The 12,500-nt window shown below is 34.5% G+C and overlaps 1 protein-coding gene across 1 annotated transcript in view; it reads right to left on the reverse strand.

Annotated features, from left to right (window-relative positions):
• LOC101823890 (transmembrane serine protease 11F) overlaps positions 1–12,500 on the reverse strand; it is a 70,253-nt gene that overhangs the window by 40,916 nt on the left and 16,837 nt on the right. Inside the window, exon 2 of the mRNA XM_040747293.1 lies at positions 11,283–11,363. Within this exon, the coding sequence (XP_040603227.1) occupies positions 11,283–11,293 (11 nt within the window). The 5' untranslated portion in view covers positions 11,294–11,363. The remainder of the gene's footprint in view (positions 1–11,282; positions 11,364–12,500) is intronic.

Genomic DNA, 12,500 nt, shown 5'->3' on the forward strand with positions numbered 1-12,500 from the left:
TGGACCTGGCCTCTAATATAAAAATAAGCATATGCAGATGAGAATAAACATAGATAGCGCCTAGGAAACTAAAAAGGGGACCTTGCGACTTAAAAAAAAGGCTTTAAGAAAGAGAAGCAGGAAGGCACTAGAACAATGTGGGAGAGAACAAAGGGTGCAGAAAGTTGTGGTGACAAGAAGGAGAGGGGAGGCAAGGAGTTGATGTGGAAACCAAGCAAAATGAAGCATATATGAAAAGCCTGTATGGAAACTTATTACTCTGTAAACTAATTGAAATTTTAATTAACAACATATTTCTCTAAGTCAGAAATAGAGACAAGATGTAGAGTAGATGTATATGTTGGTTTGACTCAGCATTACAAAGAGAAAATTGCCAAGGATTTAGCAACATACGAAAAGATACTTTGTGAGGTCTACTTAAGCATACTTTAACCATCATTGACAATATTACTTAATTCTTTGTGATCATTCTTGCATGACTTTCTCATTATTTCTAGTGTTATTAAAATGTTACAAGGAAACACAGTACAATTAATTTGAACCTTGTAAATAGAATGAATCAGATAAAAATTTCATTAGGATGAGGATTTAAATATTTAACTATCCTTAGCAATAAAGAGATGTAAGTAATCAGATGCAAATTAAATGCAATATAGCCTTCTATGTGTGGCGTAAATATTTATGCACTAATCAGATGTTCACACAACAGCAACCCTGAGGGGAAATTCTTCCAGTGTCTTACACATGTCCTAACATATTTGTATTCAAGCTGGAGCTCAGATAAGCATTAGAGATTCTGATTGGGCATAATCCACTCTACTTCTTGCCAAAAAGCTTTCGTTTCTGGGCATGCCCATGAACAGGTCTATCTCTTTATTAATATCTCTTTTGCATGAGTTAACTGAGGTTAACGCTCCTCCTTGACACATATATGCACATACACATAATGATACACATGGAGATTGGCAAGCTACAGCAGGAGATAAAATATGTGATATTTATCTCAAAGGCAATTTTGGACACTCAAAGGAAAAAGTGAACGACATCAAAATCCACAGGCACATCCTTCCTAGGGCAAAATACCATTGCAGTTTATTAAATCATGCTGGTCTTCCAGTAAAGTCTAACTTAAGAACTCTCAGCTTCCACTAATCTTGTTGAGGCTTTACTTTGGGTAAACTAAAGGAGTTTAAGAAGTTATGCATTCTAATTATCTGAAAATCTGTGTCTGAAATAATTAATTTATTAAAATCTAATACCTGAGGCATGAGTGTTTTAAGTCAGTAACAGCTGTTTTACTGATGTCTAAAACATTTTATTTGTTCTTAATGTAAATATTTGTAAGTATACATTCTCTATAATTTTTATATATGAACTATAATAAAATTTAAAGTCTATAAACATTAAAAAAGAAGTTAAAAGGTTAATTAATGATAAAATTATAAGCATGTGTATAATCACTTATGTGTGCTATCACAGTATAAAATATATTATAATTCAAATTAGCTTGTATCCCAACTACCCTCACTTAAGTAATTATTTATCAGCCATTAGAATACTTAGGTCTGGGTTTTGCATTACAAATCTCTTTTTTTTATATTTTTCTAATTCCTTTTGCTTTTGAGACAAGATCTCACTGTGTAGTTTGGGCCGACCTAGGTCTTGTGTATACAAGTATAAAATTGTCAAAGAACAAACTTAACTAACAAGAAACAAAAAATGATATATATTAATTATGGTGAAATTTGGCATAAGAAATTGAGGGTGCTCACATTCCTATAACAGGGAAACACTATCTCATGTTTAGGATCAGTTATGGCTTCTGTAAAGACAAATGAACAAGACAGCCTCATTTCACTGACTGGAGCCAGGGAAAAAAGCAAAGCAGAAGAGGCAGCGTGTACCAAAGGAACAGCTCAGGGGTTCATAAACTGAACTGCCAACGTGCATGAAACTGGCTGTGAAGGAATAAGCAAAATAATTCCTAAAGAGATTAGGATGTGAGTATTAAACATAACCTTCCCAATCTACTAAATATAGAGTTAATCAAAGACTAATAATGTACACACTGAGTTGTGTCAAATTTCTCCCAATATTTTAAAAATCCAATTGATGTGAAAATGTTTAAAAACAATAATAATAGGGATGCTAAAGAAAATTGTACAAATGAAGGAAGCAGCCTGTGATTTATACAAAAGCACTGTACATATTACTACTTTTCCTCTATTCTTTCCATGTGCTTTTTATATTCTGTTATGTTTGCAGCTCTGTATATGGAGTTTACTTGTGAAAGGCAGAGTTTAATCTGCTTTTTGAATGTGTTAGAGGCCTTTGTATAGCAATCACTTAGAAATCTTGACTTGAAACATCTCAGCTCTGAATATGAATCACAGTGAGCTCAGGTTCCTATGGTCATATGGAAGGTGGAAATTAGACATTTCACAGGATTCCCTACCTGAAGTAGAACTCCTAATGGGAAAGTCCAATTGTTTTCTGTACTGTGACTAGGATATGAGTGATTGTCTCAAAGTACAGCAAAATGTAAGGGCAGCGATCATGATTTGATCTGGAAACTGCCGTAGTTCTATTATTACTGTTGTTGTTTTCATCAGCACCATTATTATTACTGCAGTTATTAATTACTGTGTGTCTCACATGGAGTTAGGACTCACCTTGTCCCTGGGAAATGCTAGCAACTATGGACCTGACATGATAAGTGTGTATCAAATCCTCTGTCTCCCTTCCATATGACACAAGTACTTCCATATGACACAAGTAGCTGACTAGATCTGTATCTCTCATGTCAACTCTGTTTTTTTTTTCAAGTTTGTGAAATAGCTCAATGATATCAGTAAATTAACTTTTAAAATCAAGTCCATACCTTGCAACCAGAAATAGTCATTCTGATCTAAAAAGCCAAGAAATAATTCACGAGAAATCAAATGCTATCGTCTGTGACTTAGATTGGGAGATGATCTCCAGGGACAAAATAATTAAAATTAAAGATTGCATAAACTGTCACTCATACTGTCTCTTGAAAATTGTATTTTAATGTTGAATATTTTTGCATGCTATTCCTAAAATCATTAATATTTTCTTTCCTATTCAAAGATTAGTTACATAAAGTGCTGTTAGTTGCAACAAATTTAAAGTTGAAATAAATACCGGCTCTATTTTCCTGCAGGCATCTATAAAAGGCTCTAAAAGGAGTGTCCTATTGCTATCCAGTTTCAGGCAAAATAAGTACACACATGCACGCACGCACGCACATGCATGCATGCACACACACAGTGTCACACAAATACACACACATGTACCAAGACAGAGGTACACACACATGCACATACACATTTAAAATGCAGTTATTTTCCATGAGCAGTGATGTTCTGGTCTTAGCTTTCTGTATGGTTGTCTGGTAAAGACATTTGCATTTTATTAGTATTTTGCAATCTAGTACAGAGGGAGGAGCTGTGATTAAGATATAAGTGCCCTAGATAAAGGAGATCAGCAATGTTCTCATTTACAACTCACATAATCTACATATTAAATAAACAAAATTAACACGTCCCAGAATTTCTCTGTCACATTACTGAAGGGTCACGTGTGAGAGATAATGAGTAGGTTAGAAGGCTACATGAAGAGACATCTAAGAGCTTGTCATTCTTGTCATTTGCCCTTCAAAACTGTGCCTTGTTTATTTTTTACTGTTTTGTTTTCAATACATCCTGATCACAGTTTCCCCTCCCTCCAATCCTCCTAGCTCTCCCTACCTCCCCTCTCCCCCAGATCCACTCCTCCTCTATTTTCCTGCAGAAAAGCCTCCCAGGGACATCAACTGAGCACATCAGAACACTCATATCAAAGCTGGGAAAAATCATGAAACTCAAACTAAATTTTATAAGATTTACAATTTTTTTAAAAATTTGCATTTTTGAGTATACATTAAGAGATTCACTGGTACTTAATAAAAGCACTTAATCTATACAAGTTTTAGAAAATTGTATCATGTAATTCTGGAATATAAAGTGGTTGAATTTTGACTTCTGAAATTTTAAATATAACTTACAAACTGTATTTTGCTTAAGGGTTAAAATTAGATTTTATCCCTGTAAGAATGTCTAATTCTTATTATTGGTTTCATATTCAGATAAATGCTACCTATATTTCTATACATAAATCAACTGGTGTTTGCTTCCATATTCTTTTGAAAATCTATTAATTAACTTTCTATGTTTAGCTACGAATAAAGCTACAGAAAAGTACCATAAAATGCATTATTTCATACTTACAGGCATACAAATATTGGAATTTTATTAAGAGTACCATGAGATTTTAAAACTAATTTCCCTGTGTTTTTCCCAATGGGAAAAAACAGTTAAACATTACAAGTGGAGCAGTGATTTTCCCAACATTGACATATAAATAAATGAAAATGCCATTGTAGTCTATTTATTCCATTCTAAATTAATGCTTATGTCAATTATTGTAATGTACAAGCAACACATAATCTAAGCAGGTAATTCAGCCCTGGGCACCAATAACAATTTAATATATGCCTTATTTAATGTATTAGATCACTTTCAAGAAGATAGTCATGAAAATAGTACATTTTCTTATTAATTTAGCTAAATGAACATTTTAGTGATTCCTGAATTCTTTATTCAATTAAAAAACATTGCATTTTTAATGTGTCTGGGATGTAGGATGGTGGTTAAGTTTGAAGTGAGATGTATAAATATCAGAAATACCTAGTTGAGTTTGTTCATGTTGATAACAACTGATTTCTCTGATTTCTCCATGTTTCTGAATAATAAGTTGCAACTCTTAGTTGATCATTCAAACTTATAACTAACAGAGAACACTATGAAAGTGAGAGAAAACAAATTCCCCAGCAATAAAAACTTGACTCAGTGCCCCTAATTTTGTAAACACGGTAGAGAGCAGTGAATGAGTCATTTTTTTATAAGTTGTCACATCTGTACAATGTATCTGCAAATATGTTTCAATGTTCTTTCAGTAGCTTCTGTCAGAAGAAAAGGATAGAGCCAAAAATTAATGGCTTGTTGATTTTGAAAGAGTAATAAATGCTAACTGAATTTTTGCTGTTCTGATTGGGCCAAAGAGTGAAAAACACTAGCAGTTCCCAGTTAAAGTGTGTTGTTCCAAGAACAGTGAGTGATGGAAGGCCAGGAATCCAGTTCTATGTCCTCCCCACAGAGGACACATTTCTCAAGCTAACTTTACAGAAATGTTTCTGTACATTCTCCCGAAGATGGTTATCTCAATTAATGCATCTAACATCCCTCAACTGTAATGACTCATTGATTAATATATTTTTAGAATGTGATATGGCACATAAGTCATGAAGATAACAACTGATTATTCCTTTACCTATAAGGCATATATAGGCTATGGCAATAAGATTAATCATCCCTTTACTTGTCAGAATGGTGGCAAAGGACATGAAAGCAATTGAAGGTTGGGGTCAAAAATAAAGGTACAATCCAGAACACCTAGCTATCTGGGAGTAGGATGACATGGAAGAGTGAATGACAGGGAAGTGGAGATAGACAGACAGACAGTGGAGCAGGAAATGCCATACTGGTGTAGTAGAGACGAGAGTTAAGGTGATACATTTCATAGAGTTACGAGACGGTATCTGTGCTGATGCATCCATCCTCATTATTCTGTTCCAGTTTATGTATATGACTGAAATGTGTTCAGTGTGAAAGATGGGAGCCAGCTAAATGACCTGATTCTTAATCTATTTTCAAATACATTCATCAAGATAAAAGTACTTCCTCCTCTTCCCCGCCCACCTTCTCCTCCTCCCCGCCCACCTTCTCCTCCTCCCCGCCCACCTTCTCCTCCTCCCCGCCCACCTTCTCCTCCTCCCCCTCCTCCTCCACCCCTCCTTCTTCTCCTCCTCTTTCTTACCCTCTTCTTTCTCCTCCTCCTCTTCTTTTTCTTTTCCTCTTTGCCTTCTCTCAGTTTGTATTACTTTTCTGATAGCTTGATATTGGTGTATACACTAAGTCCTCTACCTGCTTATTCACCTGAGTAGTAAGAGAAGGAAAGAAGAAAAAAGGAAGGAAGGAAGGAAGGAAAATACTTGGATCAAGAGCAAGTACAAGAATCCTCCAATGATGCTCTCAGGTGAGAAGATAATAGTTAAAGCTGTAGTTTGCTGCCACGTAGGTCAAAAGGTTTGCCTGCTTTCATTTTTCTTAAAGTACCTGAATGTATCTTTCACTCTCTTTTATAGTTTTTTTCTATTCTCGAGACTTATTTCTTGACAAAATGCTTTATCTTATCTCATTTGTTGATATGTGTCCTCAAGACTGTTTTACATACCAGTATCTAAGTCAACATTTATAACAGTACATAGCACTGAAACATGTATCTCAAGTTTGTATTAGACACTCTAAATACCACATTTGAGACCAGGAAAATACTTAAGAAATTTGAGCTATATGAAATTGTTAGTTTACAATGATTTTAAACTAAAAATGGGGTCATTATTTTAATTTTCTACCATCTTTAATTGTGCATTATATTGTACATTTTCTAAAGCTGCATTTTGTTTTTATTGTATAATATAAAAGGTACCCAAAATATAGGCTGCATTCTAACTTAACGGTAATGTCATATAAATTACTAACTGCCCCAATAATAAGCATTTAATTATAACATTAAATCTGTAAATATAAAAAGATCCTACATTTTAAACATAGGTAATGACAGAAATTTTGCAATCATGATTTTTATCATAAACACAATTGAAACAATATAATATACAGAGTCCAAAACAACAACTATAAATGTCTCAAATGTGATCTTGAGTTGACGTTGAACTTGGATTTATAAACTTTTTCAAATGTAAAGGGTTCAGGATGCATCACAATACATAAGTCTTAAAATGACTATGTTTCAAAATTATGAAAACTTTCTACTTGTTTCTCAGTATCTTTATAGTACCATGACCTTAGGAGAATCAGCTCCACATTATTTCCCACAAAAACAAAAACAAAAACAAAAACAAAACAAAACTACTGCTTCTACAGGTTACTGCAAGTGACTGCTTCAAGCAACAGGTCTTTTTGGCCCAGATCCTGTTTCTTACATTCTTTTTTTTTTTTTCGTTTGTTGATTACTCTAAATGATGCTTTTTAGGTCTTTTCAAGTCTCATTTGAGCAAAGTAGCAAATGACAGCAATACTGAAAGTTTTTAAAATACATTTAGAAATTTTGATCTTGATTAATTTGCAAAGTAAATGAAAAATGCGTCGTAGAACATGGTTCTCAACCTGTGGGTCTCAATCCCTTTGGGGGCCCAATGACCCTTTCACAGGGGTCACCAAGACCATCCTGCATAGCAGATATTAGCATTATGATTTACAACAGTAGAAAAATAACTTACAAAGTAGCAATGAAAATAATTTTACAGTTGGGGTCACCATGGCTGTGTTAAAGGGTCACAGTGTTAGAAAGATTGAGAACCACTCTCATAGAATATTTACATATAACCCAAAAGTTGACTTTAGAAGATAAACAAATACAGTGTATTGGAATTCTTCAAGGGAAGAGGTAGACAACCTTCGTCTCACATTTTTAACTTACTTCTGTTTGGTTGTTTTCGTATTTCTTCCTCAGATTTGAAACTCCCAAAAACATATTTTTTAAAAAGTGTATGTATTCATCTTCTTATTCTTTTATAAAATCTTGTGTCTATGTGTATCCACACATTATAGATACACACAGTATATATGTATAGTTAATTTAAGAAGCCATGCAATGTGCATATACTCTATTGCTAATATACTGTAATAAATATTTGCTGAATTATGAATAAAATCAGAATCTAGTTAATCAACACTTATCTGATGCTTTCTTCTCTTCACTGATAAGCTTCCACCAGCAGAACAACAAGGGTTTATTTAAAATAAAGCATCTCCATTGCTAAGCTTTTTATTTATCTTTAGAATACTGTGTTATTATTATCTCATCAGTATTGTTAATCAGTAAGTTATGAGTCATAAGCCTGAGAGATGCATTTACTCAAAACCTTTCCTATTTTCTCAATAATCATTCTTTAGCTTCAGTCATATGTAGTCATAAATATCATACAAATATTGAGGGTCTGCAATGAGACAGGAAATATGTTTAGCACAAAGAATACAGAGAGTATTGTGTTTACCTGGAGAGACATGACTTAAGGCAATTAAATCCAGAGATAAGTGTTGATTGGCAGATTCTCAATGTTTTATGTGTGTCTAGAGTGAATGGCTATGCTTAAGGTAGGACTATTATAGCAACTTGGAGGAAAACAATATCCCAGCAAATATCATTATTGTCATGAAGGAAGACTGAGGTATCACTAAATGTGGGAAGGTACATTCCTTATAGGCTAGGAAACAGTCCATGAGCTTGAGGAACCTCACCTCTCTCCTTATCAAGTTTTTGCTGCCATAGCCAAATGACAATAGAGTCACCAAGTGAGCTGGTTCCCTTAGAGCTCTAAATAGCAAATTCCATCATTCTCTCCTCCTCACAGTTTTATCAAACTCTCATAATAATGTTTAGAGATATTAATCTGATACAAAGACCCTACCCAGACTAATCATCTCAGTTTAATTAGATAATTCCAAGAATCTACTTTGAATTACTATCTTGGTCCAGAATATATACTTATTTTCCTCCTACTACTTTTCACATGTTTTTTAAAGATAGCCATCATTCCTTACATGTTTAGAGATTCTTTAATGAGATTGGGCATACGGATTCATTATAACCTCCATGTGCTTATGATTTTAACATATGTCACATTTGGCCATCGAGGTACAGTTTATTAATTTTCTGTCAACACCAAGTTCTACTTCCTGGTAACTGTACTCCTATCATTGCCTCACTTGCTGAAGTTACCAGATGAAGTGACTGGCAAAATGAAACAAAACTAGACAACTGTGCTCTGGAATACTTTAAATAGATCTCTTATTCTTTAATGAAATTGTTGTTCTCTATGCTAACTAGGTGTTAGTTCTTTGACATTATCGAATATAATTATTCAAGAGGACTTTAGAATATTTGACTTAGTGATTTGAAATTACTTTTGATCAAGACCCACAGTAAAAAAAAGTTGTGCACCAAAGACTCATACATTTAAAATATCTCCACAATAAAAACCTTACTACTTAAAATACAGACTATATGAAACAGTACCTTGTTATTATTTAAACAAAACAAATAAAACTAATAATGTCAAAATTAAATCAATAATAAACCCCCAAAATAGCTTTGTATTTAATCTCGAAGATAATCACAAATTCTGCTGATGGTTATGCCCTCTCACCCCTTCTATTTTGCTATTAATTAATTTATGTATGAACATGAAGTCTTGAGTGGTAAAGGACTTTCCCAGACAGATGAGTGGAAACCTGGCTATAAAACATGTGTAAATAAATATTCCCTTTTCCTCTTCGATGTCAGCAGGGGCCTTTTATAAGAAGCTATGGATTTCTCATTTATTTACTATATGAAATGCGATCCCTTGGTCAAGGTACTTTTGCTAATGAAGTCATTGAATCCACTAACTAGTCTCATACTGTCTTCATGATCAGTCCACAGTTTGTGGCAGAATGTGCTAAAATCCTTTGTCAGCCACAATCCCCAAGTTCTGCCTAGTATTTGTCTGTGGGTCTCTGCATCTGCTCCCATCAGCCTCCTGAGGAAGACTCTGTAAGGACAATTGGGATAGGTACAGATGGGTTTGTGCCTAGTCTTTCTTATTGCATCTTGTTATTCCAAGTTGAGTTGGTGTCCCTGGGAGGGCTGCTCTTTTTTGAAGCGAAATGACAGAGCAGTGGATCTGGGGGAGAAGGGAGGTTGGGGGCAGGAACTAGGGAGAGTGGAGAGAAGTGAGGCTACAGACAACATGTGCTGTATGAGAGAAGAATAAATAAAAAGGAAAAAACCCTCTTGTCTAGAGGTCCAATACTCATAGCTATTCACTCTGAATCAAATATGAGGAGGCTTCAACATAACATAATATAGTAAAATGGCCCAAGTAGATAGGAGAGCATAATAAAGGTATAATAAAAAGTATCTGGAGTAGAAAAGAGACCATAATAATATGTAAGAGTAGAAAAGTAGGTATAGATGTTGCAATAAATTGGGAGAGGAAGAGAGCCAGACTGTTAGAGAGGCAGGCCACTGAATTCTGAGCTAAAGGTAGATGAAGACTTCAAGTTCTTTTATATGTTTTTCAAATTTAAATTGTTAACTTATCATATTCACTTCTGTACATTTTATTTTGCTAAACAATAAATGTACTTTCTGATACTCTAAAGTATGGCTATTGTGGTGGATTATATTATTAGGATAGGATCTGTCTGGGTCAGCCTTAGGCAGGAAATGGACAACCTTCTTGAGCTCATGCTGGTATTGGCAAGAAAGTTGGAGAATGTAAAAAATAATTATCATTTAAGAATATGACAGCCTACATGTATAAAGAATTATATTTCCTTGGAAACAAACTCAAAACTAAACAATAACAAGGATCACAAAATAAGAATTAGGTTTAAAGCAATGATAAGTGGACACATGGGAAATTTATACAGTGAGACTAAGCACCTCTTGAAGAGATGAAATAGCAAGATTGAGCTTTTTGGATTTTAAAGAAATCATTGATCACATGTCAGTTATTGATTTCAGTATAAAGCAATGGCATGAATACTACTACATGAAGTTAATTATTTTAATAAAAAATTAAAAGTGATCATTTATTTTGGAGTTTAAGTTTTTAACTCAATAATTATGTACACATGAGTATTTTCATTTAACTAATTTCATTCATGTGATATATACAATAATCCAGTTGTAGTCATCCTCTTTCTTTGAATGAAACAAAAAATTTAATAGTCTCTGCTATTCAATTTGTATTTTGTTATCTCATAATATACTTCATTGAATAATATACTATTAAAAACATACCACAGGAGCATAGTAAATCAATTTAACTATGTTTAATATTTTACCCTTTGAAGCAGAGCTTTTTTTAAGTGTTAAAGTTATAGTACTGTAAATATACTACATTTAATTACTATTTAGAAAGAAAGTAATTCCTTGGTCCCCTTGTTTCATCCAAAAGCCAATGAGGCAAAACTTTAAAATATAATGTCATATAGTTAAAGTAACTTCTCCCAGTCAAAATCTGCGTAGCCTGTCCCAAGAGATATAAATATCTGTCCCCATTGTCAACTCACTGAGAAAAGCTGGGTACTTACGCGTACATCATGGACCCAAGACTGAGAAGGCTTCTATCCAGTCACCATCTGATCTCTATCAGCCAGGTCAGGGCTGGGAGGCTGGAAAATAATGACAGTCACTGGGGACAAGAAAGGAAACAAGTCCAACAGGTTTACTGCCTGAGGTTTGCTGTCTTCATGTAGCCTGATAGGCGCACGGTCTATTTGGTGCCAGCCGTTGCCACACAATGAAGTAATTGTCGATACCTGCATAGAGAAGCTCCAAGCAGTAGAGGGCCCAGGTGCACACAACTGGTGATGATTCAGAAGTCACACTTTTCCAGTCGGGGAGGTATGATCAGAATTGAGGTGTGGACTCCTGGGGGTTTTCTTGATTTGTTATTTTAAGCAAATCAAAACACTAGAGTATAGTGACGCCACTTCTTTGTTGTCAGAGATCTTCCATCTCTTCCCCTTGAGGGGATCATGAGATGTGGGGTAGCAGAGTGGTCCTGAGTTCTACGCCAGAGCACCTGTGTCTGTGTCCTTGGTGGTGTGACCATGGACAGTCAGATTAGCTTGTTGAAAATGACATTTCCCACAAGCAAATAGTAAAATTAATTTTATCTAACAGTGGCCACTTTAGCTCTAAAAATAAAAACAGATTTCACCAAAAGTTTATTCTTCCAATGGAAAAAAAACGGAAAAGTAAAACAAAAATGTGATTTCTCTTTTCTCATCACCAGAAATAATTAGTAGATTTCAGAGGCATAAATAACCCAGTATTTAGAAATAGTCCTCATACAATTGCATACTTAGAGAGCTCTGAATGTATGAATTTCTCATAAAATTATATGAAGTTTTAAGGTAAATATTACAATTTTGAGGGCTACCTAAATATTCAAAACCAAACTGTGCCTAGTGGCATGGGTCTGTAACCACAGTTCTTCAGCAGGAAGATGCAGAAGGATTCTAAGTTCAAGGCCTAGAGCAGCAGTTCTTATCCTATGGGTTGTGACCCCTTTTGGGGGTCACATATCAGACATGCTGCATATCAGATATTTACATCACCATTCATAATAGTAACAAAATTACAGCTATGAAGTAACAACATGGCAATTTTATGGCTGGGGTTCACACCACAACTTGAGGAACTGTATTAAAGAGTCACAGCATTAGGAAGATTGAGAACTACTGATTTTGGATGATACTGACTATATATTTGTTGATTATAGCCTTCACTACATTATCTACATC

The sequence above is a fragment of the Mesocricetus auratus genome, unplaced genomic scaffold, assembly GCF_017639785.1.
Source record: "Mesocricetus auratus isolate SY011 unplaced genomic scaffold, BCM_Maur_2.0 Super-Scaffold_100006, whole genome shotgun sequence".
NCBI classification, from domain to species: domain Eukaryota; kingdom Metazoa; phylum Chordata; class Mammalia; order Rodentia; family Cricetidae; genus Mesocricetus; species Mesocricetus auratus.